This window comes from Megalops cyprinoides, chromosome 4 (genome assembly GCF_013368585.1).
Source record: "Megalops cyprinoides isolate fMegCyp1 chromosome 4, fMegCyp1.pri, whole genome shotgun sequence".
Taxonomy (NCBI): Eukaryota; Metazoa; Chordata; class Actinopteri; order Elopiformes; family Megalopidae; genus Megalops; species Megalops cyprinoides.
Window position 1 is genome coordinate 27,382,123 of NC_050586.1, and position 24,992 is coordinate 27,407,114.

The 24,992-nt window shown below is 42.8% G+C and overlaps 2 protein-coding genes across 2 annotated transcripts; both read right to left on the reverse strand.

The window, feature by feature from the left end:
• Nucleotides 1-14,039: 14,039 nt before the first annotated feature.
• On the reverse strand, nucleotides 14,040-17,467 carry fbxo4 (F-box protein 4). The gene is made up of 7 exons (XM_036527196.1): nucleotides 17,029-17,467; nucleotides 16,025-16,251; nucleotides 15,680-15,900; nucleotides 15,045-15,120; nucleotides 14,722-14,894; nucleotides 14,293-14,480; nucleotides 14,040-14,144 (listed from the first exon to the last, which is right to left on the reverse strand). Exons 1-7 carry the CDS (start codon nucleotides 17,170-17,172, stop codon nucleotides 14,061-14,063), a joined length of 1,113 nt encoding a protein of 370 aa, XP_036383089.1. The 5' UTR covers nucleotides 17,173-17,467; the 3' UTR covers nucleotides 14,040-14,060.
• A 724-nt stretch (nucleotides 17,468-18,191) lies between these two features.
• c4h5orf51 (chromosome 4 C5orf51 homolog) lies at nucleotides 18,192-24,614 on the reverse strand. The gene is made up of 6 exons (XM_036527611.1): nucleotides 24,515-24,614; nucleotides 22,801-22,910; nucleotides 20,458-20,604; nucleotides 19,814-19,945; nucleotides 18,819-18,933; nucleotides 18,192-18,667 (listed from the first exon to the last, which is right to left on the reverse strand). Exons 1-6 carry the CDS (start codon nucleotides 24,606-24,608, stop codon nucleotides 18,432-18,434), a joined length of 834 nt encoding a protein of 277 aa, XP_036383504.1. The 5' UTR covers nucleotides 24,609-24,614; the 3' UTR covers nucleotides 18,192-18,431.
• Nucleotides 24,615-24,992: the final 378 nt, after the last annotated feature.

Consider the following 24,992-nt stretch of genomic DNA (forward strand, 5'->3'; position numbering starts at 1 on the left):
TCATTGTTTTTTGGTCCACCTTATCGTAGAAACTGGTCTTATACATTGCTTTGTTGTGTTTACTAATTCCACTGGGAATACTTTTATGTACTGGTATCTCTCTCACAAACGCACATAGTCTGTTACTTATAATGCCACTAAAGCTGTCTGGGCTCCTGTAGATGGACGTTACAGTAAACTGTAGAAAACCACCTTTTTTTTTTGTTTTTGAGAATTTCAAGGAGCGAGTCAGGAGGTCAGGTTTTCAGATCGTGTGATGACATCACAAAGTCTTCAAAGATTCTATGTTAGCCAAAACATGAAACAATTGTTCAACCTCTGAACACCCCTCCACCTTGGTGACTTGGGGAAGTGTTCAGAAGTTTGAACAATTGTTTAATATTTTTGGTTTCATATATATTCTAGACACCACCTGCTTGTGCAGCTTTGTAAAGTCACCTGTCTTCCAACAAAGCACACCAAGTTCAACACATCAACCAGAGAGGAAAAATGCAGTAGATTTTATAAGCACAAGAGAAAACAGTGAGCTGTGGTGATTACCCATCATCAGAGGAGTAAAACACAGACACACACAGCTCTCAATGCACTGCACAGCTCAGCAAGAGCTGGAGAAATTACTTACCTACAGAGCACTAATGGCAGTAACCTGCTGAACAAATGAGCTGCAATTTATTGCTATAGGAAGTATTTACAATTTCATTGCTATATAAAGGTGTTGAGATTGAGTTAATATTAATCTGGTGCAATGATATGTATATGGCTAATTTTGTCACTGAATTCAAACTACTTATTATATTTACTGTAATTCACTGCCGCATGAACACAAACCGCAAATCTATTTGGTGTCAAAGGTGCAGAATTTTCTCGAGCTCCTGCAGCCATCGGCGTAACAATCTAAAAGAGGCGCTGTGATAATGATGCTGTTTAGATAACCTCCACTGTTGCAAAGGCATAGTCCATCCTCTGATCTGTGATACAATAATGGCATACCTCCACAGTGCCCCTCACCTTCTCTGCTGAGGTGATTTACACATTGTTTGCTCTGTTTACACATTGATTATTCTATTAGATCCGAGAAATTGTGTTTATTGCTGTCAGTACAAGAATGCCACCTCTGTCACTGGCAGAGTTATAGTAGTATTGCCTCCTGCCTCTGCAGCTGGTGTGTCAGCTTTGGACACAGAGGGCATTTACACCTAGAGGGCATTTCATATCACTGTTACTACAGCATAGTACCACCTTTTGTTGTCTGGCACCATTCACGAGCACAGAAAAACACTAGACTCTCCGCTTATGGAGCACCTGGTCCTTTGGTTATTTATTTTTCCTTTCAGGAGGTGTGCATTGTATTTACTTCACAGGGGTAATTGGTCTGCAGCTGATGTGATGTACTTTTTGGAACATACCCAAAAAAAATTATGTTAAAGGGCTTTTATGTACATTCTTAACAAATATGACCATCATTTGTAATGACACAAATATCTGATGGATGTCAAAACCCATCTAAAATTCTAATTCAGAATGAAGTGCTTGGTTTGTCACCAAACGTATATGGAGTAAATGGCCCTTGCAAAACAGTTTGTATGACCGACCAAAAACCTACCTTCAGTTTTACTTCTGTGTCATTTAATTCTGTAACCTGCTGAAGTTTAAAAGTAATGATGATGGGTGTCACTTAAAAAAAAACAGTACAGATTAGTTGTAGCTGCTGCTCAGTCATGACTTCATACATGGAATATAAGGTAACATGTGAATGCATTGGTTACATATGTGTGCCGGGTGTGTGGAAGATATAGCTTTGTAATTGTGGGTATTTGTAAGCTGGTGGGCCTTGATACGGTTATGTGTGGAAACAAAGAAAGCATAGGAATATTCCTCAAAGTCAGAGGAAGTGTATTGGTGCCGATGTTTTGTTTTAAAACTGTAGACCAGCCAACATAGGTCATTTTGGCTTTTAACTGAATTGTCTGTTAATAGTTGTTAACCATACCAGAGGAAAGGAAAGTTACACCCAATCAGAGATGCTGTTTAGCTACACACTGCTCCCGCAAGCTGTCAGGCATAGATCTGGCTGCGAACACATGCCTGGACAAGGGGAATTGATGTTTCAGCTCCAGTGGAAAGCTCAGCCTGGAGCAGGGACTTAGTTTATCTGCCAGCTGTTTGGACAAAGTTACCCCCTCTTCCAGAAGCCTGTATGGAGCTCATCGCATGTGGCTGCAAGTCAACGTGCAGAACGGCAAAATGCAAATATATCAAAAAAGGTGTCAAGCACACTTTTGCCTGTGCATGTGATGCAGTCCTTTCTTCAACCCCACTGAATGGGAAATGGCACCAAGGCAGAATAATACAGAAAAGTTGAAGATTATCTCCAACATTCACCAGGTATTTTTCGAAAAACACAAATGAACTAAATATCCATTTCAGAAAGCACGTGTTCAAATGAAAATTTGTTCCATGAAAAAGTCTGGTGTATGATCTTTAATTGTATTACATATTCCATATAAATGTAGATTCCTGTTTAACATAGAGACAATGTATACAAGCATGATAACTTATTGTTTTTATGAATAAGTCTTGTAAATTCTTTCTTAATTTGTGTAAAATTTCATGCTAAAATGATTTCATTTTGAATCCCTCAACTAACAGTGAAGTTCACTTGGGTGAAAACATGTTACCTCTGTCCAAGGTCATATTGCCATGGGGTAAAAGATGGTCTAACCTGCCTAAGAAATGTCCTAAGGGGTGCCACTGAACACAAATATAACCAGAATTGTGACAAAATGTCCATATATTTCTGTTTTATCAATCAATAAATGGCAGTGACTGTGCTTGTTACATAGCCTAGTTATGTGTTCATGAACATACAACCCGTTTCTGTAGTGTAATGGTGTTAGCAGTTGGCAAGCCGTAGCTTCAGCCTTCTAAGCAAAACTAGGGCGACACATCTGTAGTGACACCCACTCCTCACTAAAAACAGAATGTGAACCTCTGATTGGTTGAAAGGAACACATGCGTTGGAGTCTGGTTGTTTTACGATTTTTTGGCTCTTCCAGCAGAAGGGGGAGGATCTCATTTAGGCCGTATCATAACCAACAGGAACAACAGGAAGGCGGCCGGGATTGGTGCTTTGAGGTAAGGGGGTGGTGTTTTGGCCTTTGGGGTAGCAAAGCATGGAATAACTGAACAACAGGGGCAACATTACGCCTGTGTTTGGATCTCTTACAGTGCAGGAGAGGGATGCAATGGAGTCTCCTGGGTTTGCAGTTTTCGGAACTCATGCCTGTTGCTTGCTAAAAGAAGCTCTCCTGTCTGTGATGACACCAGGGGCACCCCGCAGAAAAGAAGCGGTCTTATTAAAAATCATAGAAACCACACAGTTGACCTGTTCTCCCATCGTATAATTACAGGCAGTACACTCTCACTGAGAGGCACCTGTAGCTGTTTGTCTAATTCATTAGTATTGATGCATCACACCGCTAAAGCTGCCATTAAATTCTATACAGCCACCTCTGCGGGCTGCAGCCAGCCGCTGCGACGACGAGGCTGGAGCCACGCTGATCTGAGGGAGCAAACACAGGGAAGGAATCCTGTCGCTAATGAGGAGGCCGTTTGCAAGCAGGACGACACAGGAAATTGATGCAAAACGCTGAAATCTGTTTCTGCGCATGGACGCACGCTAGCATTGGGTCAGGAACCCCAGGGGTAACGGGGAGGTAATTAGCTCCCCGGCTCGATTAATCATTCGGTGTACCACGCAAATGAAGTGTTTTTAAAGTACGCTTGTTTCCTAATGCTCGTGGTCACAGAAGAATACAAATCAGGATCTTAAACAGAATGACATGCAGAACACTAAGATAGAGAAAGAGTTGATGAGGGATGAGAAGACGCAGAGGGAAAGCAACTGCAAAATTCTGGATACCCTTTTGAATGCCTGTATTTACAATAGCATTTTCAAGTACAATATTACAGGTAGTAATACATTCCGGCCTGTGTCAGGTCAATGATAATTTACTAATACCAACACAGAAAAAAACAGCAAGTAAATCCACAACTCAACAAACACACACACAAACATATAAAAGGTAAGCCACAATTTTTAAACAAAGAAATACAATGATACAATAGACCACTTACATATAATTTACCCACATTTACCCACAATTTCTTGTTCTGCTGGACAAGGATGAACTACTGGTCCACCTTTGAGAACAGTGGTATGTTTCAATTTTACATGCAGCAATTTTTTGTTTGATCTCATCAGCTCTCCTGGAACTATACATTTCTATTCTTTTTCTCATTCTCATTGTTGTTTTTATTGGTTTTTGAAAATCCAGTAGGAGGGGGATGTTTTAAGTCTATCCCTGTGCATTTCTTTGCTGGTTAGTCTGTTGATTTTTTGTCTGTTTCAAAACATGCCAAATGAAAAACTAATGGACTGATTTGAATGAAAGTCTTAGAAATTATTAGAATGGCACTACAGTTTTCTTAAGTTTCTTCTTCTTTCTGTTTGTAATCCTACGTGCACATGGTGCAATGCTCATCATGTCATATACATAAATATTGTCATGCCAGAAGAAAGCATTTGAACTGGACTGAAGTGAAAGAGAGAGAGGGGCTTTGGAGTAGATACAAGGGAGGAGGGGAGGGAGTGAGAGGAGAGGAGAGAAAGACGGAGTGAGAAAAGAGAGAGGCATGGGGGTGAGAGGAGAGAGATGGGGTGAGAGAGGAAAGAGGGATGGGGTGAGAGGGGACAGCGACAAGACGGACAAGGTGCCCCTATGAAAGCAAATAGCTGCATGTGGGGACCAGTTGTGCATTTCAAGCAGCCCTCCTGTAAAGCAAGAGTAGATTAATATTCATGAGGGTGGCCTGGTTCTGCTTCATTGAGGGTTTGGTGAGGTGGGTGGCTGGGGGGGGGGGGGGGGGGGCTTTATTTCTAAAGCAGTGACTGTTCTCAGGGATCTGTAGTACTGCTGTGGTTGTGCTTAATGATTAGATTATTATGATGGTGATGACTTAAAGACAATAATGAAAGGGTAATGATGATGATGATGAGGATGAGGATGAGGATGAGGATGATGATGATGATGATGATGGTGATGATGAAAATGATAAACTAAAAGTTTGAGTCATGCCTGAATGTTATAAAGTTGCATTGACTTACTGCCATGGAAAATAGGATAACATCTCATGCTACAATGAGGCATACAGACCCAACCACAGCTGCAGATCTTTCCAACATAAGAGCTGCAAAATAAATTCTTTGAAATTAGAATTCTATGAAGGACGATTGTTACGCAAGAAAAAGGGTCAAAGATGGCACATTCAATTCATTGACAAAATTCACCTTTACTGATGTTACACAACTGCATGGAACCAAAGGAAAGGTAAAAAAATGAAAGTCAACAGAAGTAAGCGGACTTTGAAGCTGTACTCTGTGTGACTCTGCTCATCCGCGTGTTTGCTGAATGAGAGCTAGAGCCACTGATTTCTGTTTACCCCAAAGAGCAGAACGTTCAACCTTGTTGCAACTTCATCCCTGACCGTCTCACGCCATGGGGGTTACAGGGAATCAATACCAATGTGTGACCTGCGATGTGAATGGTGGCACTGATTATGTAGTTTTGTACTCGTGCAATGTGTTACGTACTCGCTACCTCCCCTGGCTTGTTTTGTCGATATGGCGTTGTGAGAAGCACGAGCGTAACCTGGCGTGTGCAGATGTAGAGGAAAAGGAAACAAACAAAAATAAAATGGCACCAGACGGACCTCGAAAAAGGACGGGGCCTACCTGCTGCCTGGGTCTCCTTGGTGCTTGTTGGGCCAGCCCATCCTCGCCTGCCTCGGCGGCCAGCTCTGTGGTCTCGGGGAGCGTCCCGTATTTTGTTCGTTCAGGTGTTTTTTTTCTTTTTGTATTTTTCTTAAAATATCCCGTGCGTGACACCCGTGTAAGTCCCTCTTCCCATGGACTTGGGGAAGTCGGCGACCAACGCTTCTTTTTTTTTGGTTAGCGTTAGGTGAATGGTTCTGCTGAATTTATTCTGAACCTACATGCGCATAACTCAATTACTTTTCATCATTAGCTATTTCCTTCACTTGCTGCAGCCAGAACCCACAAGGTGATCAGTCTCGCATCATCCTTTCTCTGTGGAGGCAACCAAACGCTCAACTCCTGGTGGCTGTTGCTGTTGCCATTACCCGCCATTTCCCGCCAGTTTTCCACCACCTCCTTTTGATCACCTGGAGCTCCGTATAGCAATGAAATGACAGGCAGCCCCACCTTCCGAGGAACCGTCAGCTGCGTGATGACGTCAGCAGCAGGTGTAAAAAGACAATAAATAAATAAACCCAAAACAGTGTGTTTGTGTGTGAATGGCGGTCACCCACTTGTAACAAATGCAACTGGTTGCATTTATTATGGCATGCCGTGCCCTAGCAATGTGATTGGGTGCATAGATCACTGCTTATTGTATCCCTGAGATGTGATTGGTGCTGTTGATTGTGACATGCTGTACTAATGCCATGTGATTGATTGTGTTTATTGTTGCATGTTAGGCCCCTGTGCCATACTCCTGCAATGTGATTGGGTAGGTTGATCAAAGCATGCCGTACCCCTGCGATATGATTAGAGGCATTGATCACTGTGTGCTGGACCCCTATGATGTTGTGCCTTGATAAAAACCTGCACGTCAAACACGTGTGTCACAAGCGTGTTCCAGGCATGTTCCACTCATGTTCCATGTATGAAGCTGTTTGTCACACTGAGCCATCGACCTAGGGTCACTGACACTACAGGCAGGATCCATATCATGCAGCTCAATAACCCTCTTACCCAGGGAGACTGCAGCTGTTACATTCAGATGCCACCAGCGCTACATGTCTGTAGATGGTGCTAAGAACTCCCTAAAGTACTAGGTCGTTACATTATCATCGGGGTCCACCCCTAACAAACTCCCATCAGTGGTCTAGTAAAGGTTGCCTTTTTAATAGCAGACTAAAACATAGTTTTATATGTATAGTGACCTATTTCATATTAGTCACCCATGCGTTAGTGTGTGTATGTGTGCATGTGGGTGTGTATGGGGCGGGGGGGGGGTTTGTTTACAGAGATGGATTTGCAGATGAAGTTCCCTGAAGGAAATTACATGGAGATCATTAGAAATTGACTTGACTGATGGCACTGTTGATTTCAACACAGAGGGAGAGGGGGAGAGCGGAGGGGGAGAGAGAGGGAGTTGGGGGGGGGGGGGGCATGGACCTGCTTACCAGTGTAAGCAGAAAGAGAAAATGACTGGATGAATGAGGGAAAGAGCAGATGTTCAATGTCCAATATAGACCGTCTCAATTGCTTTTCCAAATAACTATGGCAACCAAGGCAGCCGTACACAGAATGTCCATAATGTGTTGTCACTGCTGCACACCTGAATTGTTTTTTGCTTCAAACTGTGTGAATCTCTGTACCAGCAGGTGAATTGTCATTGGCTGATGCCCTTCCTTATTGCTTTGTCCATGAGTATGGCAGCTACAGGTTTTTCTAGCCTACCTAAAATAACCCCGTTGCATTTTCAATACAAAAACCCAGTGCGGTGTAGTTTGTAAATTACAGAAATTTGTAAATTACAGCCTTGTGTGTGTGCCTGATGAGCCTCACAACTTGTTTTCATGCTTGTCAGGCTAAACATTTCCTTGGGCAGGAGTAGGCAACACCTTTTTGTCATGTTTTTCTCCTCCATCAGCACAACCATACGCCCAGGACTGGTGAGAGCTGTGGGACAGCTCTCAGGTCAAAGACCATGAAACATCACAAACACATCTCTAATCCTCTTCACTCCGAGCCTCTCAGCTCTTCCCAAGCTTTGGCCCCATCCAGAATGGCCTCTTCTGAATGATGTCATATCCTGTCGGCTTTTTTCCACTGTGAGGAAGCATGAATATCCGGACCCCCCACCTGATGTGACCCCTGTCCCAGGCCAGACTCCCCCCTCCACCATCCCCCTCTGTGCCCCCGCCCTCTATGCAGACACAGCGCAGCGCCCAGGCCTGGTTCACATTACATCGCAGCTCAGCTGACAGGCTGAGCTCAGCAACAAAGAATTCCTTGTACAACTTCAGAACACCTGTAGTTCATCGTGGTTCCATGTTTGCATCCACTCACTCACACACACGCGCGTGCGTGCATGCAAGCACCAAATGCAGCAGTTGCATTTGGCCAGAATCTCTCTGTCATTACATTACATTCATTTAGCAGATGCTCTTATCCAGAGTGACTTCCAGTGCAAGAGAACAGAAGTGTATTCATCCAAGTTAAATAAGCAACATTGTTAGACTAGGCTAACAGCACTCCCAGGCCAAACACCATTCAAGCACCACCATAAGTAATTTGTGCCGATCTGAAACTAGACAGCCTAGAAAAATACATTTAGGGAGGTTGTAGACAAGTTGTGCAGCCGCATCCTGAATTAGCTGAAGGGGTTTGATGGCACAGGCAGGAAGACAGGCAAGGAGGGAGTTAGAGTAGTCCAGAATGAGAGGACCAGGGCCTGAGCTAACAGCTGCACAGAATGCACAGTGAGATAGGGGCGGATCCTTTGGATGTTGTGCAACCTGTGACGAGAAGGACAGGTGGTTGTCAAGCTTCTGACAGGTGGAGTGCTATCAGAGAAATAGCTTGTAGAGTCTAAGCTAAGGGAAATGTCTTGAAATGGGAGGCCCTGGAAGGGATGTAAAGCAGTGTCAGAGATCCCCAATGTAGCCAGGGTAGACAGAAGTAGAGTGTGGTCCACTGTATCAAAGGCTGCAGAAGAATCAAGACTGAGGAGTGGGATGATGCTCTAGCTGGTAGGAGAACTTCAATGATGGAGAAAAGGGCAGTGTCTGGACTGAGCAGCCCTGAACTGGAAGGGGTCAAAAGGCTTGTTCAGTGAGAGAAGGCAAGACAGTTGGTTAGCCACTGCACATTCTAGTGTTTTAGAGAGAAAGGGAAGAAGTCAGACTAATTGATAATTCTGGACAGCAAATGAGCTGACAGTGTGAGATGAGTCTCTGTCTCTCTCCTCTTCATTCATGTGTATAGACTGTCATCAGGTCTGTCTCTGATGTGTGCTGTATAGTCTCCTAGGGAAAATAAAACCTTTTGAGAAAAAGGAAATTATATGCATAGGGAACAGCCAGGACAGGAACACAGTAACAAAACGTTATAAAACAGGAGGAGACAGAATGCACCCAAACAGCACTGAAATGCTCCCAAGCGATTACATCACATTCACTTCATTTGCTGACGTGTCTGTTCAAATGGGTCTGGTGCAATGCTGGAGCAAATAGAGGAAGATGTAGATGTAGGTCGAAATGTTGTTTTTTTTGTTTAATTTTGCAATAAATCACATTTCACTGGAAGATTAAAACAGCACACACTGTAATCTTTTCCTCTCTGAGAAATGACGTCCTTTACCTCTGCTGACCTGTTGCAAAATGCATCCGAGTGAATGAGTCCTACCACTGTAAGTGGCCCTGGATAATGGCACCTGACTTACAACCTTGCATGAAAGCACAGAAAAGGAAAAAAAGTATGTTCAATACACACACCTCCCACTCACTACTGAAAGCTGTGCTGGCTGTCGTGACAGCTCCTAAAGCATTTCACTGATGTCACCGCAGTTCTTGGCTGTTAACCTCCAGCTGGAGTATGATCTTTACCTGCTGTGGCCAGGTCACTCTGCATAATGGTGCCTTGCATTTATGCAGTGCAGAGACAACCCGCTCAGCTCCTGCAAGGCTGGCACGCACTTTTGTTCCAACTAATTGCCCTAGCTTAATGAGTCCAATTAGCAATTATCTGCATACTCTTAAACTGATGCATTTCCTAAAACATACAGCTGTTAACTATTTGAGAGCACAGAATGTGCGTATCACTAATGTATTGTTTAGCCGCCAAATGACAAGCGTTAGTGATCGGGGAGGGGGAGTTCAACTGCATTTTCTACACCGTATGGGTCCACTTTGCTGCAGTACCAGAGAACACTTCCCACAGGAGAGCCCAGGATTTGGGTTTACCTGTTACACTACATACCAGACAGAGAGGGTCAGGGAGAGATCTGTTGGAATAGTGAACAAAATTATGGGGAAAGTCCGCAGCCACTGACTGCAGTTGACAGCTGTTGACAGCTGGCTGTATTTGTAGATATACAAATACAGCCATCTGACTTAGGATGTAAACAATTACAATATTTAAAGAAAATGTTCAAATTGAATTTGTTGAGATCCTCTACATCATTTTCGGTATTGGCACAGGTGAGTGAAAGCAGGTATCAACAGAATGTGGGCGTGGCTGAAATTTGGCTGAACTCTGCCTGAGTGACAGTCTATGTTGCACGCTGCTCCTGCACTGGGGGGTGGAATTAGCATGCAACATATAGCAGTGTGAGTCATTGCAACTTTCCCCACTTTACTGCCATTTCCCCCTGGGTGACGTGGATTTAGACATATTGCTCCAGGCCTGTGAGCAGGATCACGCAGTAGTTGCACTAACACATAGATATGTGGGATATATTTGGTCATCCAGCTGGAGCGATTGACTTACCTGCTCCATTACGGCAGCCACTGACAGCGAACGGAAGCTGGGCTGGTCGGCGCAATTTCGCCTTATGTTCACCTTCGCATTTAATGGCCTGAATAGAAACGTCTGTCTGATCTATATTGGTTTTTTTCCGCCTGTTGGCAGGATGAGATGGAAATTCTAAAAGCGATTCCACAGGACCAATGAGAACACCGCGGGCGTACACGGTAATTGCCTGGGTGAAGAGGCTGGGGAGATTTTTTTGTTTGGAAGAGCTGGCTGGAATGAACTAGACAATTTCAGGTCCTCCAAAGGGTACCTCATTCCATTATGGCAAATTTCACTACAGAGAACATTAATTTCTGTTATTCAAATTGCACTTAATGCACCCAAATTGCAGTAATTATGTTTTCACAATGTCTTTCTATGAGGAAGATTACAACCACTTACAGACCTTTTTGCAAAAAAAAAAAAAAAAAAAAAAGTACGCAGGAGACAATTCTAATTTCCATCTCAAAAATCAAACCCTCAACCCTCAAAAATTCTAAATGTAGTCACCTCCATTTAATTGTATTAATGAATCTACACATGTCAGAGGGTAACAAGTTTACCAGCGAAAAAGTTGTGAAAAAGTGTATACCGATTATAAAAGTTCTATTTTCAGGAACAACAAATTGTTTGTATCACCTAAAAAAGTGGCATGCTTTAAGAATCAAACACAGAGAGATAAACTGGGAAAGGATCTTGGATATTTTTTCTTCCAACACAGAAGCAACATTACATTGACAAATGTCTTTTTTGTATGTCTTCCTTTAGTCATATGGACTGCATCCCATCGGCGATCTTTGACCTGAGCAAGGACTGCTGAGAGGACAGTTCTTACCCAAAGCGCCTTGAATCTGTCAAATCATAATTGTGGTCCAAATTTCAGGATAACATTTCACTCACAAGACCAGTGGAACACATACCTGTATGGACAGGTAACAGGTGCCCTAAGAATCATGGAAAAAAGGAACTTGTCTTTCTGGATGTTAAACTGTGGTTTCAACTCAGCGTCCTTAAAGATCTCAGAGCCACTTACCACAAACAGCAGGGGGTTCTTTTGTATCCGGGCCAACTTCTCCCACTCTGCCTGTCGAATCATCCACTCGCTTACCTGGCTATAATAAATCCCTCCCTCCCATCCCATGTGCAGGATGTGATGGGTGCAAAACGACTGCAGTGCACCATCCAGGTGAGGGCCACACCTGAAAGGGCAGAGCATGAGGTGAATCACTAACCTGGAGTTGTTCAATGCTGCTCTAACATCTCTGAAAGGGAATGAAAAGCACTATCTCACTACACACACAATCCATCAGTACATCATTGTCAAAGCCCCAAGCGCAGTTATATGCAGTCTTACCAATGATAAAACAGTAATATGATGTCTACCTATTTGAAATTCAACGTCTTTTAAAAATAGTATTTGTCAGCATTTACCTGACAATGAAACCCCAGGAATAGTGTTTAGTTTATATACCACAACGAGGAACCACCACAGGACAACTCTGAGAATCAATCAAAAACTAGAGTGAGGAATCTGTAAAATACATATTTTTTACATTTGTAATAAACCTGTTTATGTTTACTGTAATTAGCAATTCACTGAAAGTTTTTTCTTGAGAAAAGACAGACAGATACTAAAATAAGTTTTTTCTAAACCATTTCCTGGGCTGGGCCTCACACTGCCACACACCCCACTACTAAGTGACCCTTTTTCTTCTCTGGTTAGTGCAATCTAGACCATTACTGACCCCTGCTGGATGAAAAGGAAACTGCTTTTCTCACAGACATAAAATCACTTCCATGTGTAGATATACAAGACACCTCCCTGGAAAATTAGCAGGCCGAGCCCTGGAGTAACACTCTGTACTTGCTGCTTTGACTGGGAATGTTAAAAGGCCTCTGAGAAGAACACCATTTACTGGCTTTTAAACCATCCCCCAAACTACAACCGCTGCAGAAATCTGCACGACGCCATCGCACACAGGAAGACACAATAAAGGGTAACACCTGAATTTAGGCCCAAGTTACAAATGAAACTTAAAACAAAATCTGGTCTGTACAACCTTTACAGCCTCCCTCTTTAAACATCTGATTCTAAATAGCGTGTTAAAATGTGTACAGTTTGCATATGAAAACAGTGAGTTAATGATTTAATGCACAGGGTAGCCTACTGATAGAAGGTAGTCATTTTTTTCTTTTTACAATTTAATGCTGCAAACATAAGCCAGGCTCGAATTCAAGTCACTCCAGACATTTTAAATCTTGCGCAACTGAAAATCTGGTACAGGCAGGAGAGAAACACATATCACAGTATATAAACTGGTCACTACTGATTTCGTCAAAATATCTCAGTGTAACTACAAGTGCCAAAAAATGCCAGCTTCAAAGAACCCGAAGATTGTTCTCTTAAGAGAAGCAAGATAAAGCAACTGAGGGTAAACGTGCAAATAGTTCCACACTGTGGTTAAGATTAGGAACTACACGCTAATTGGAAAACGATGACGTGAAGACCAAAAAGATGAGTTGTAAACTGGACCTGGTGGGAGATTAATTCCAGTGACGTAATGAGCCTCACAATTTGGTTTGGCCATTGAACTCACCGTGCATCTGTCAAGTTACCACTAGAACAACACTAGAACAAAATGCATCAATGTAATGAGAAGAGCAAATGCTGACGTTCACACGCTATATCCACAATATCCACTCCATTAAACTGTTTAAGATTAAAATATAATTTTGTAAATGCATTACAAATTATTCATAATTCTTATTATTCACATGAACACAGAATAGATTACAGCATGAAAGCCACGGAAAAATGAATTAAAAAGGCATAACAAACTTATTTATAAAAGTCAGGCTCACGTCTGAGCCTTGTCATTTGCTGAGAGTCCACAGAAGCAGAACAAAACTAGTTTCCTTTCCATAGAGGCAGGATGGATTTCATCATCCAGAATTCTGTCTCCCCACCACTTCCACGCCCTCTAGTGGCTACTGAGGTGCCTGCGAGTGGATGATGTCAATGGAGATGTCCCTATGCTTCAGTGGGGAGTTTCTCCACCGCGGTGCACTGTGGCACAGTGTGGCTGAACAAGAGCTTTTAGGAGGAGTGCGGTCCTCTTGCTTCGTTGCTCCTGCACGGGTATGTTGGGTGTAGTGGAAATGCGAGCTTAATGATGGATAGAAAAAAGACAAAAAGGTTGAAAAGGGAAAAAAATCTCATCCAGTGAAATGGATGGGGTTTCTTGGAAAAGACGAACATTTTCATTTTTTTTTTTGTGAGTGAAGCACAGTTTGACACCACAGATTTTGACAATCATACTGAGTCCATTTCTGTTCCATCACAGACCTGCTGGAGCTGGAACGCAGGCTCTTCATACGATTCCATAAATCTTTGATTATAAAAAAGAAATAATGGATTTTTTTTTTAATTGTAGTTTTCCAGTCACTGTTACTGTGGTCACAACCGCACCCCACAGCCTCCCAACAGCCAGCCGACTCCATCCAGAACCCCCATTAATGATTCCGCCACAATGTCCTGGACCTGCAGCAAGAGCACAAATCCCCCTCGTTAGCTAAGCAGGCACCATCCATTCATTTTTCTGTCTGCTGGTTAATTAAGCAAGAACCACCAAATGAAGAGATAGCCGTAATAGCAGGAGACATGTGTGATCAGCAGACATGCGCCTCACCATCCAGGGGTTCTGCAGGTTCTGCAGGTTCAGCTGACGGGCCAGCACCACGCAGGGGGTTCGGGTTCCGGTACTGCCGGGCTCCTCCCTGGACACGCAGGAAAGAACCAGGAGTGGCCGGGAGGAGGGCCCCCACGCTGAGTCCAGCATGGCCTGGAGCTGAGACTCCTCCTCTTCTCGCCTCGCACCTTCCAATGGACGACATATGGGAGTCAAGCGCAGCCAGGGGACGCACACACAGTAAGAGTGGTAGAGGACTGGCCTTCAGACTGATACTGGTGCAAAGCAAGGTAACAAGCTAGGCTGTGGACAAACGTCTTGAGTATAGAGGTGTGTGATCCACCTGTACCCACAAATGGACATTTGCAATGGATTTTGTACAACACACAAAATGTGTGTTCATTATTTCACTGGACTGGGACTCCTCACCTCTCTGGATTTCGGCGTTAGCCACATAGATGAAGCCGTCCACAGCTCGACAGACTTCCTGGATCTGGGGGACGATGCTGTAGGCGGGGCCATCTGCCTGTCCATCTTCCTGCTGGACGAATAGTTTACTGCGGAGGCTCTGCTGATTCACACGTGCTCTCTCCCGCTCCGACCTGCCCAAAACCAACATGTCTGCCAGGGTGATTCCCCCGTGTGTGCCAAATACATGCACGCACACACACACACACACACACACACACACGCATGCACATGCAGGTGTTAAATCAAAATGTGCCATTACCTTCCAGATCGCAGTAACTCACCTGTTGGTTGAGTACAGTGTCAGAATGTTGAATCTGTGCTGATTATTGAACATGAAACTGATTCCAGACCCCACGCCTGTAATAGACAGAAATGGCAGGGTTAATGATCAACAGGTAAAATCAAGAGAAAATAGGTTATGCAAACAGCTGAATGGTTTACGGTTCCTCACAGTTGAGTCCAGCAGTAGGCCAAGGGTAAAAACAAGCAACTGATACAATTTTATTAAAGCTCTAGAACAAATTCAAAATGTTCAGTTAAAAAAAAACATATTCTGTACTGTAATTAAAATGAAAATTCACCATGACCAGAGTTGTTTATTAAGTCAATTGGCTATATTTGTTTAATTGCCAAAGGTGAGAACAAAGGACAGAGCAGTTCAATAGTGACCTTATAAGGTTAGAATGGGACCATTTATAAAAATGAGCAAAAGACTAAACAGAATGTGAGATGGTAGCAGCTACAAATGCAGTATTACAGAATTTAAGACAACTACATAAAAATCGAAAACTGCAGTGTTTCAGTTTAAAGTTTCATAATGTATTATGTATATTTAATACATGGGATAACTTAGGAATCAAAGAGGTGACAGCGCCACCTGTGTCACGGACACAGAAAATCGACGGTGAGCACACACCGTCAATCTGCCGTTGCGGTATCCCGGCAACAGGCAGCACGTGCGGGGAATGCATCAGCTTCGTCATCAGCGAGACCTCCAGCTGCTCCAGACCCGGTCCGAACATGGCGAAGCGGGGCTCGGCAGACAGCAGCAGAGACTGCAGAAAAGATGCCACTGCGCCGTACGCTGGCCTAGGCGGTCGCCATCGCCGCCTACAGGCGGGACAGCTCCTAAGATACCTGCAAGAGCGCTATCAGCCGTCAGATTCGGTATATCTGTAACCACAGCGATACATAACGACAATACCGATTGAATTTTCTATAACGCTTGAGTAAGAAATCATGGTGTGAACACTAGACTCACTCTGCCATGAAGTCCTGGTCGCGATCCTCGTGCAGGGGCGTGTCCAGTGCCCCCAGGTGAGGCATGGAGGTGTGATCGATGGACGGCCAGAGAATCATATCCCGGAACAGAAAATACCGCCAGAGCAAAGGGTCCCGAACCACTGACCTCCAGTACCGACAGGTGCCGCCCAGCCGGCAAAGGTCTTCGGGAGACAGGAACGTCATAATGTGAAACTGTATATCCGCCTGAAGAAACAAAGGGGGGACAGGTGCAGGGTAGTTCAGCCACAGAAAATTATACAGTTGACTACTGACTACTGTCGCTGTAGATTCTACTCTAGATCTGCTGTATTTTTCTTGTTGTCAGTGGGTTGACTAAACAAACATGTCATCACCCCCAAACTAGTTGAAAACTAGTAGCTAGTAGCGTGCTGTTTCTTTCATCTTGGACCAAAGATGAAACTGGACCGTTTTAAGCACTCAATCATGTAATCAACATCAGTAACTTATTAGTTAAACATACCCGTCAGACCAGCGGTATGGCGATAAACAACCTGTAAGCATGTATTTGGCGAGCTATCCATCCCCTTACGACATAGCTACTCTATAGACACTGCCAAACACATTGCTCTCCAGATAATTCCTGAAGTGCCACAACAATTTTCTTAACTGTGATTTAAGGGTACACACCGGTTATTCTGTTAGTCACTCTGGATAATAATGTAGTAATGTAATAATGTAGACTAATGTAACGTGATGTGATCCCAGCTAACACAGTCACGTTGCTCTTACGTTGCTGACCGCGGTCATTTCCGGAAATACTATCTCCGACCAACGGACGACGTCGCGGCAACGTAATCCACGCGACCAAAGGGCAATATTCTCTTAAAAACAATACTGCGACGTCACAAGAACGTTGCCATAAGGTAATGTCGCGGTGACCAAATGAGCACTTACTGGCGACGTTGCTGCAGCGTCGTGTGTTAGCTAGGATGTGATGTGATGTCATGTCCAGTATCTTACCGGTAAACTTTCCAGAAGTCCAAAGGAAGCGTCTTCATCCTCACCCTCTGCGTTTTTACTTGCCGCGTTTCTCGAATTTATAAAGTATTTGTCTCTAAACTGCCTCAAACTTCTTCGAACTGCGGAGTCATTGCCCCACTCCATGTCCTACGTTTCCGGGTTTCGAAGTATCGCAAGCTATTTATTATAATGTCAGTAAAAATATTTACAGCTCTTTCTGACTTCGTAACTATATCGCCAGGTGGTTCTTATATTAGCAAAGGCATCTAAATCTACCCGCATGTCGCTTTTAAAGATCTGACCTCGTAGCTTGGTTCTCAGTAGCTACAATACCTGCTGCTTAGTGCTGAAACTGATGCGACAGATGACCTGTACAGTGTACAGTGCAGAAATCACGACGTTCTGCTATTTAGCGTAGCAAGTTCCACGCGTCAACTTGTCTTCCTCAAACAGCAAATGTCGTCCTCTGATTTGCTAATACATGCGAAGCGTTGCATTGTGGTTGCAGTAGTTTTTCCCTAGTGGATATTTCTGCATATAGCATCCCGGTTTACATACTATATCTACGAACTTTTTTAGTTTTATTATTCGACAAAGTAATTACGTTCTGCAAGTAATTAATTACTATTGCGTGTCTTATTTCAAATCTCCTTGTCTAACAGAAGTGGTTAAACAACATCAATAGTCTTGTTCAGTTCATGCATAGGTATGTTCTTGGTAGGTACTAGGTTCTTGCATTAGTATTAGTCAATACATAATCTATTCACACATTAACTAGCAATGAAACAAAGAAAATCCTGACATTTTTTAAACCAACATATATTTATTTTCAATGAAGACATAAAAAATGAAATGAAATACATTTTTAAAAGAATACCAACACTGAGATTCTCCATTTAGATGTATACTATCAAAATATCAAAGTCCCCATTTCTGGGCGTTACCTCTGGTCAAAGTATGGAAAACGGAACTTTTTTTTAATAAGTGAGAAAGAGCATTTTACCCAGCAGAAACAGAACTGTACATACTGTAAAATAGTCATGAATACTGAAGTCTTCAACATAGATTTCTCTCCCTCCCACTCTTTCACCCTCCATCCCTCCCTTTAATATATATATATATAAATGCAATTAATTAAAAAACAACAAATAAAACAACAAAACAAATAAAAAATAAAAATAATAAATACAAGTAGCTGTTGTGTGATGTTCCATTCCCAGCTGAATTAAGATCTTTTTCCTTTTTTTCATTTTTATTTTTTAAACCACATTCTCAGAGCAAACACATGCCCAGCCAACAGTCTGGAAGATTAAGTGCTTTTGGGGATGAGGAGGGGAAGGGGCTTTTTTTTCCTCTTTCCACTGTGTGAACTTTTTATTTTACAGACACCCCTACCCCTCTGTTTACTGTAAGATGTTGAGGATCTCCTTGGCATTCTCGGTGTTCCAGCCCTGGCCCTGGAGGGGACCCTCGCATACCAGCACGTACTTGTGCAGGATCTGGGTGCCGATGTCCCGGAACTGCAACCTCTCCTCCTTCCTCTCCGTTGTCTCCATGCCACAATCCTCGTACTTGACCGCCCAGAAGCACATCTCCCCTATGTACATCATGGTCAGTAGGTGGGTGTCCGAAAAGATGCCTGTTCAAAAAGAAAAAAGGTAGTATCCAAATGCCTGCTAAAGATACTCGAGAAACCATGACATAACAGAGGAGCACCACAAGACGAGCAGTGGGATCCCCCTAAAGTTTCTTGAGCATACCAGTCAAGTGCACATAAGTGGCGTGTTTACCTTCAGCCAGGAAGTTGGCTGTAGCGGAGTCATGGAACACCACGCCATCGTTGAGCTTCACCGAGTTCCTCACCTGGAGCATCCTCATCAGGTAGCGCACGCCTTCGTGAAGACACTGCAACCAGTCACATCTCCTGTTTTATATTCATTGCCCTTGTGTCAGGTGACTTAACACAGCTTACATTCGATCACATCGGGTTATTTAGTTCAGTACCTTGCTGCACAGTAAAATTGGAAGTTCCTCATGTGGTAATTAAACCTATAACCACTGCTACATGCTGCTGTGCAGAGAACTATACAAAGTGCTCGCTGCGCAGATATGGTTTAGACCAGTGTTTCTCAGTCCTACTCCTGGAGGCCCCCTGTCCTGCGTATCTTCTATCTATCCTTGCTGCTTGATTAAATCAGTTGTGCTCAGCTAATCAAAAGTGCCACTGATGAGTTCAGTCAGGTAGGTAGAGCAGGGAAAGATGGAAAATGCGCAACGCAGGGGGCCTCCAGGAGTAGGATTGATAAACACTGGTTTAGATGACATGAACAGTAATTCTTCCTCTGTTTGTACCAGGGTAAAGACTAATTATGCTACTTATCAAGTCATAAAACTAGACCATTTAAATGGTTTAATGCCACGCTGTTTCAGCTGCAAAGATGACCAGTTTCTATAAACACACAGAAAGTGAGGGTACAGCCATTCTTGAGTTTTGGAAAGGCTCTCAATGAGAGCTGTGCAATAAACAGCAGAGCATTTGCCATCTTGAAGCCAGCCCTTGCTTTGCTATGGCACATTGAAAAATGGGCACTGAGTCTATTTTGAGCCCTCGTGCTGAGTTTCAGGTGGCACCAGAGTGAGACCACTCTCTGAGCTTCAGCAATGCAGAATCTTGTGTTAGCAAAAACCCCAGCGTGGATGGTCCTTGAAAGTGAATTTTACATGGCATCTTTATGCAAAGCTGTGACAGCACTGAAGCGGTGACCTTGAAAGTTAAAATAATGACCTTCAGGAAGGTAGCTTTGTTCTTCTTGATCCATTGCTTCCTCTGGTGCAGGGTGTGGCAGTACATGTACAACAGCGCCCCCCGCCGCCAGTACAGGCATTCCAGCAGCTCTAGCCCCAGCACAGACTGAACCTGACAAAAGGAGGGAGGTATTATATCACACCACAGCACACAACACTGTAAGCCTTGCTGATGTCACACATCAAGGCACTCTGTATGGAGACGGTTATAACGTTGTTTGGCCTTCTGCTCTACGTAACTATATTTTATGCAGGGTGTCCCACACTTTGTCTTTGATACCTTAAGTTACCCTTACAAAAGGCACACATGCCACTGTATAAGGGTGAGAAGGGCAGAAACTTTAGAATAGGACACTGGAATAGAAATGGTATTCTCTCAATTAGGAAATGCTCAGACACTGAACCATGAATTTAGTGGACCAATTTAGAGGATTCATCAGCCAGAGAGGCTATATCAGGATATCACACCCATACATCATATATTACATGACATGACACTTCATATAACATTACAACATGTCATGTCATGTCATGTTGTACAAAGGAGAATGTATACAGAGGAAAAATACCTTTTCTCTCTCTCCCTCCCCCTTTCACACACGCACGCACACACAGTACCAGTACCTCTTGGGCAGGTGCGAGTCTGCCCGCCAGCACCTCGGGCTCGGTCAGGTCCTGCAGCAGCTGCTGGATCTTGTATGGGGAGCAGTCCTCTGGAAACTCCTGGTCCACCAGCTTATTCTCCTCATAGAACGTGATGTCCAGAACCACCTGGGGTGAACGGGGAAAACCAGCCCACACACATCAGACTTTACTTTCAGTTTTTCTCAAGTCTCTTCACACAAATAACACAAAGCCTATGCTGCTTGCTTTAGACCAAAAGGAGATTTAATCTAGTACTCACCTAGGAGCCTTTGCAGAACTCAAAATAGGATACAGACTGTGGGGGATGCAGAGCAGTGCAGAGCCGTCAAGGCTGTGGTACTTTTTCACAAAATCCAATCCTTTGTGTTTTATTTTACAGTAAGTAACATTAAATGTATCACTCATATTCATTACTGAAAGTTGAGAGTTTTTGGAATTGTTTTTCATCCATGCCCTTGGCAGCCTATTTTAGTACGCTATCAAAATGAGTTAGTTTTGATGAGACATTACTTTAAAATGATTTTATGTAAGAATATAATTTATACATGAAATGTCACAGACAAAGAAAAATATATATTTGTGAGTGACGGGAAAACACGGTTTCTTTACGATCCTGGAAAAACCTTGTGTAGTTGACTGAATATCAGTGGGGTGGAAAAACATTTTAAAAATCCATTTGTCTCCTTACAATTGAAAATACTCTGATATTTCTAAGCTCAGAGTCATAGCACTTTATTGTGGTATTAATCTGACTCACTTCGCTGAGTTTCAATCTTCCACTCACTCAGAACCTATTGTTGAATGGAGAAATTTTCAAAGTTGCTTTGAAAATAGTTGCTTGTTAGAGTGAATAAACACCCTAGAGCATTCCAAGCAGTAGCCTGTGGAAATCCTCACTTAGATCAGTGCCTCTCAATCCATTCACCAATATAGGTCACATGACTATCCACAGTGTGGTGCAGTGGTCAAAGAGCTAACCTTGTAGCCAAAGGGTAGGGCTACTCCATGTAAATTGATTCAATGAAATGGACAAGATGTAAAACTGTAGAATATGTTACCCTGAATAATAGTCTGCCAAGCTTATGACCAACAGAATTATACACCTCATCTGTTTAAAAATAAAATAGTGTGCTCCACCTAAAATAGTTTGTAGCTGGTGGATCATCTCCTGAACAATGAAACAGCAGGCTACATTCCCTTCATCTGACCAGCTCTGAATCCAGCGGACATGTGCCTGTGACCTGACTAACTGAGTGACACTAATTAGGCAGGATAAACACCAGCGGTCACTTGACCACATGATGAAAACCAGTCATCTTGACCACGTCATTCTAAGCAATCATATTCAGCTCACAAAGCAAGCCACTTTATAAGGACTGTTTTTTTTTTTTTGTTCTTGTACAGCCATGCCTGCCGGATATTTACTGTTACAATAACATCAAAGAACATCTCTGAATCTATGAAACAGGGGGTCTGTGTGAAAAGTGTGACCAAAGGCAAAACTGTAAGCTCATGGTGGTTTTTATCTGGGACATGTAGGGTATGCTAGAGTCAGCCTCGTGCACACTATTGCACCATAACAGAGTAGCCAGGACTCTGTGAACTTCACAAAGCTTGTGGGTAAAACCACAGGACGTTGACAAGATGGGAGACAGGACAGCAACACACATGGTACTGAGGTCAAAGGTCATGCACACTGGCTAAAGAAACTGATTCCCAGCTGATGAGAGCACAAAAAAGCACAATGATGCTGACATGGAGTGGTGCCACATGTGTTTTTTTTCCAGAATAGAAATCTGTTTCCCTTTAATTTGGATCCACGTCATGAAGGAGGAGGACCCTGCATTTCTTTCTCCCCCAACTTTCAGATGGGGAAATACCTGTGAGATCATATTAAGTCACTGGGAAAAACTGTGACAGATGCAGCTTTGTGTGACAATTATGTCCCTGATGACAGTCCCACAAGAATCATCTCCCCCTTTCCAGACAGATCTGGGTCCCCACCACCCACTTCCAGAGGTGCTTTCTGACCGTTTATTTGCTGTATCAACAGCATCCAAGCCAAATCTCTTTAGCGGAAAAGAAGGAAAAGAAAAACACCTCTCGCTTCAGCCAATCACAAGGCTTGCCTTGGGCAAATTCTCTTATTATGTCATGTGATTCCCCCAAAATTCCACTTGAGTTTGGGGATGCAAAAAAAAAAAAATCCTTTTATTCATGCTCTCAGTTCAGAAGAAGGCCCCATTCTTGAGTGGACCTTTGAAAGTCCCCACACTTCATGATAATATCAGTTTGATTTTTTTATTTCATTAACTGTAATACCTGTGCGTAATCCTGGAGCAGTTTTGGCAGACTGCTACTCTCTCCCCCTTGTCTGTAATAGCTTTTCAACTTGTCTAGTATGGCAGACGCATTCTGTAAATAGTCATCATCTAGGAGAAAATAAAGTGTGTTAATTACTTATTCAAGGTCCAAGACAATAAAGTGCATAATTATGCATAATTACTGGATAATCTGAAACATCAGGTACACATTGTTCCCAAATGTAATGCCGGTCTGTCTACTTTGAACAGGAAAATATGGTCTTTAATTGCAGAAACCCAGCTAATTTGCACAAAAGGTACATTTTGATTTTTCTTTCAAAGGAAGAGAAAACTGGCAAACTGCAAACACGAGTCTGACTCAATAGTAACCAGCTATAAACAATCTTGAAAATTACACCCCATTTAAGATAAAGAGTTTGGTTTTAGGCACAAATTTGACAGTAAGCACACAAAAGTGTTAACAAAAACGGCAACATTTTTCTGGACAATCATTATCATATGTCACGAGAGCCATTAAGAGGTTACAGAAAATTATACTGTTCATAAAGTTTTCATTGTTCTCGACAGTTATTAGTCACAGCTAACTGATAAAAATTTCAAATCAGGCGTCCAAGATATTTAACATAAACAGCGCTGTGCATGGTTAACGTTTTAAAAAGTGAAAGTCCTCGATAAAAAATATGGGTGGTTATCAAAATACCCACTCACGGAGACAGGGTTAGATTAGGCCTACAACATTGCAATGACAGATGCAAACGCGTTTTTCAATAACTGAAATTCTGGGCTCCCAATGAGCTAGCTAGCAGTCAAGAATGCTATTTCTTGAGAAACCTTCTAGGAAACAGTTAAGTCAATTATTAGCTGACACAGCATTTATCTGACGAATGAGTTAGCTAACGCTAACTAGCTAGTCAGTCAATCAGTGAGAACGATAGTGCTACATGTAGCCAGGCACTGTAGCCAGCAGTAGGTAGCCAGTCAGTTATAGCTGACTGCAAGCTTGCTATGAGGCTAGCTGAACGAAATGGCTAATTATAAAGTAACTACGTTAGTCAACAAACAGTACAATGAAAATACATGAAATTGATTATAAGTAGGTAAGCATCTAACGTAACTTCGTAATTTGAAGCCAATTCTTCTGAATAATTGCAAAATAATCACATGAAGTTAACGTTAGCTAAGCAGGCAGCTAACAAGCTAACGTAAACATTAGAAGTGCGACGACTGACGTTAGCCATCTTACGTCACTTAGCTAGCTCAACATCCACATCACACAGCTATACATTAGGATAATTCGTAGTAACCTAGGCAGGTAAACTCCATCCTCGCCAACATTTCATTGTTGTTGTTGTTTATTTACGACTGAAAATGATCAGTCTCGGGTGACCGATCTTATCTGGCAAGGTAGCCAGTGAGTCAATGTTAGCTAGCTACCTGACCGCATTCACATAAAAATAGCTTTCTAGCAAATTGTTTAATTACTTCCGGACATATAACATTTTTTTCACAATATCTACAAAGACAGTCCCTTACACTTAAAATACAGTTGCCTATGTCTCAAGACACCACTGCAGCAAGCCAGTTAGCTAGCTAGCTAGTCTACCTAACTGATCTGTAACGTTAGTCTATTTTGTGGCTACGGCGTAGCTAGCTACCAGCTACCATAGCATAACATTCCGCAAATGGAATCGTTGTAATAAAGTGTACATTACCTTGCTTTTCTATCCGGAGACTGGCGCACTTGTTATCCAACTCAAAAATCCTTCTTTCGAGCTCAAACCCCTGTCTTCTGCAGTCGTCGGCCATGACTGAAAATACAATCACGTGACCCAAATGATTATTCACGTGGTAAAATGTGTTTGTTCATGTGATAACATCGACCTACTGTAGTATGTCCTTTATTAATTCGATCGCAACCCACATTCTACTCGGATTGCATTATATTTGTGTCTTGATGGTATATACCAATCAGACGACAGAGCTTAGTTTTTAGAAAGGAAAAAAAATCACCATTTTGTATCGGCAATAAACCTTGGCGGGGAGGCCGGGCAATAGTGTTAACCATCATCTCCAGATGGGGGCATTAGTTAAATTACCGGTATTTTGACCTCCTTTTCTTAATCACGGTGCGTGATGAAATGATGCAATTAGCAAGTGTTATAGTTAATCCTGGCATACGGCTATGTGGTG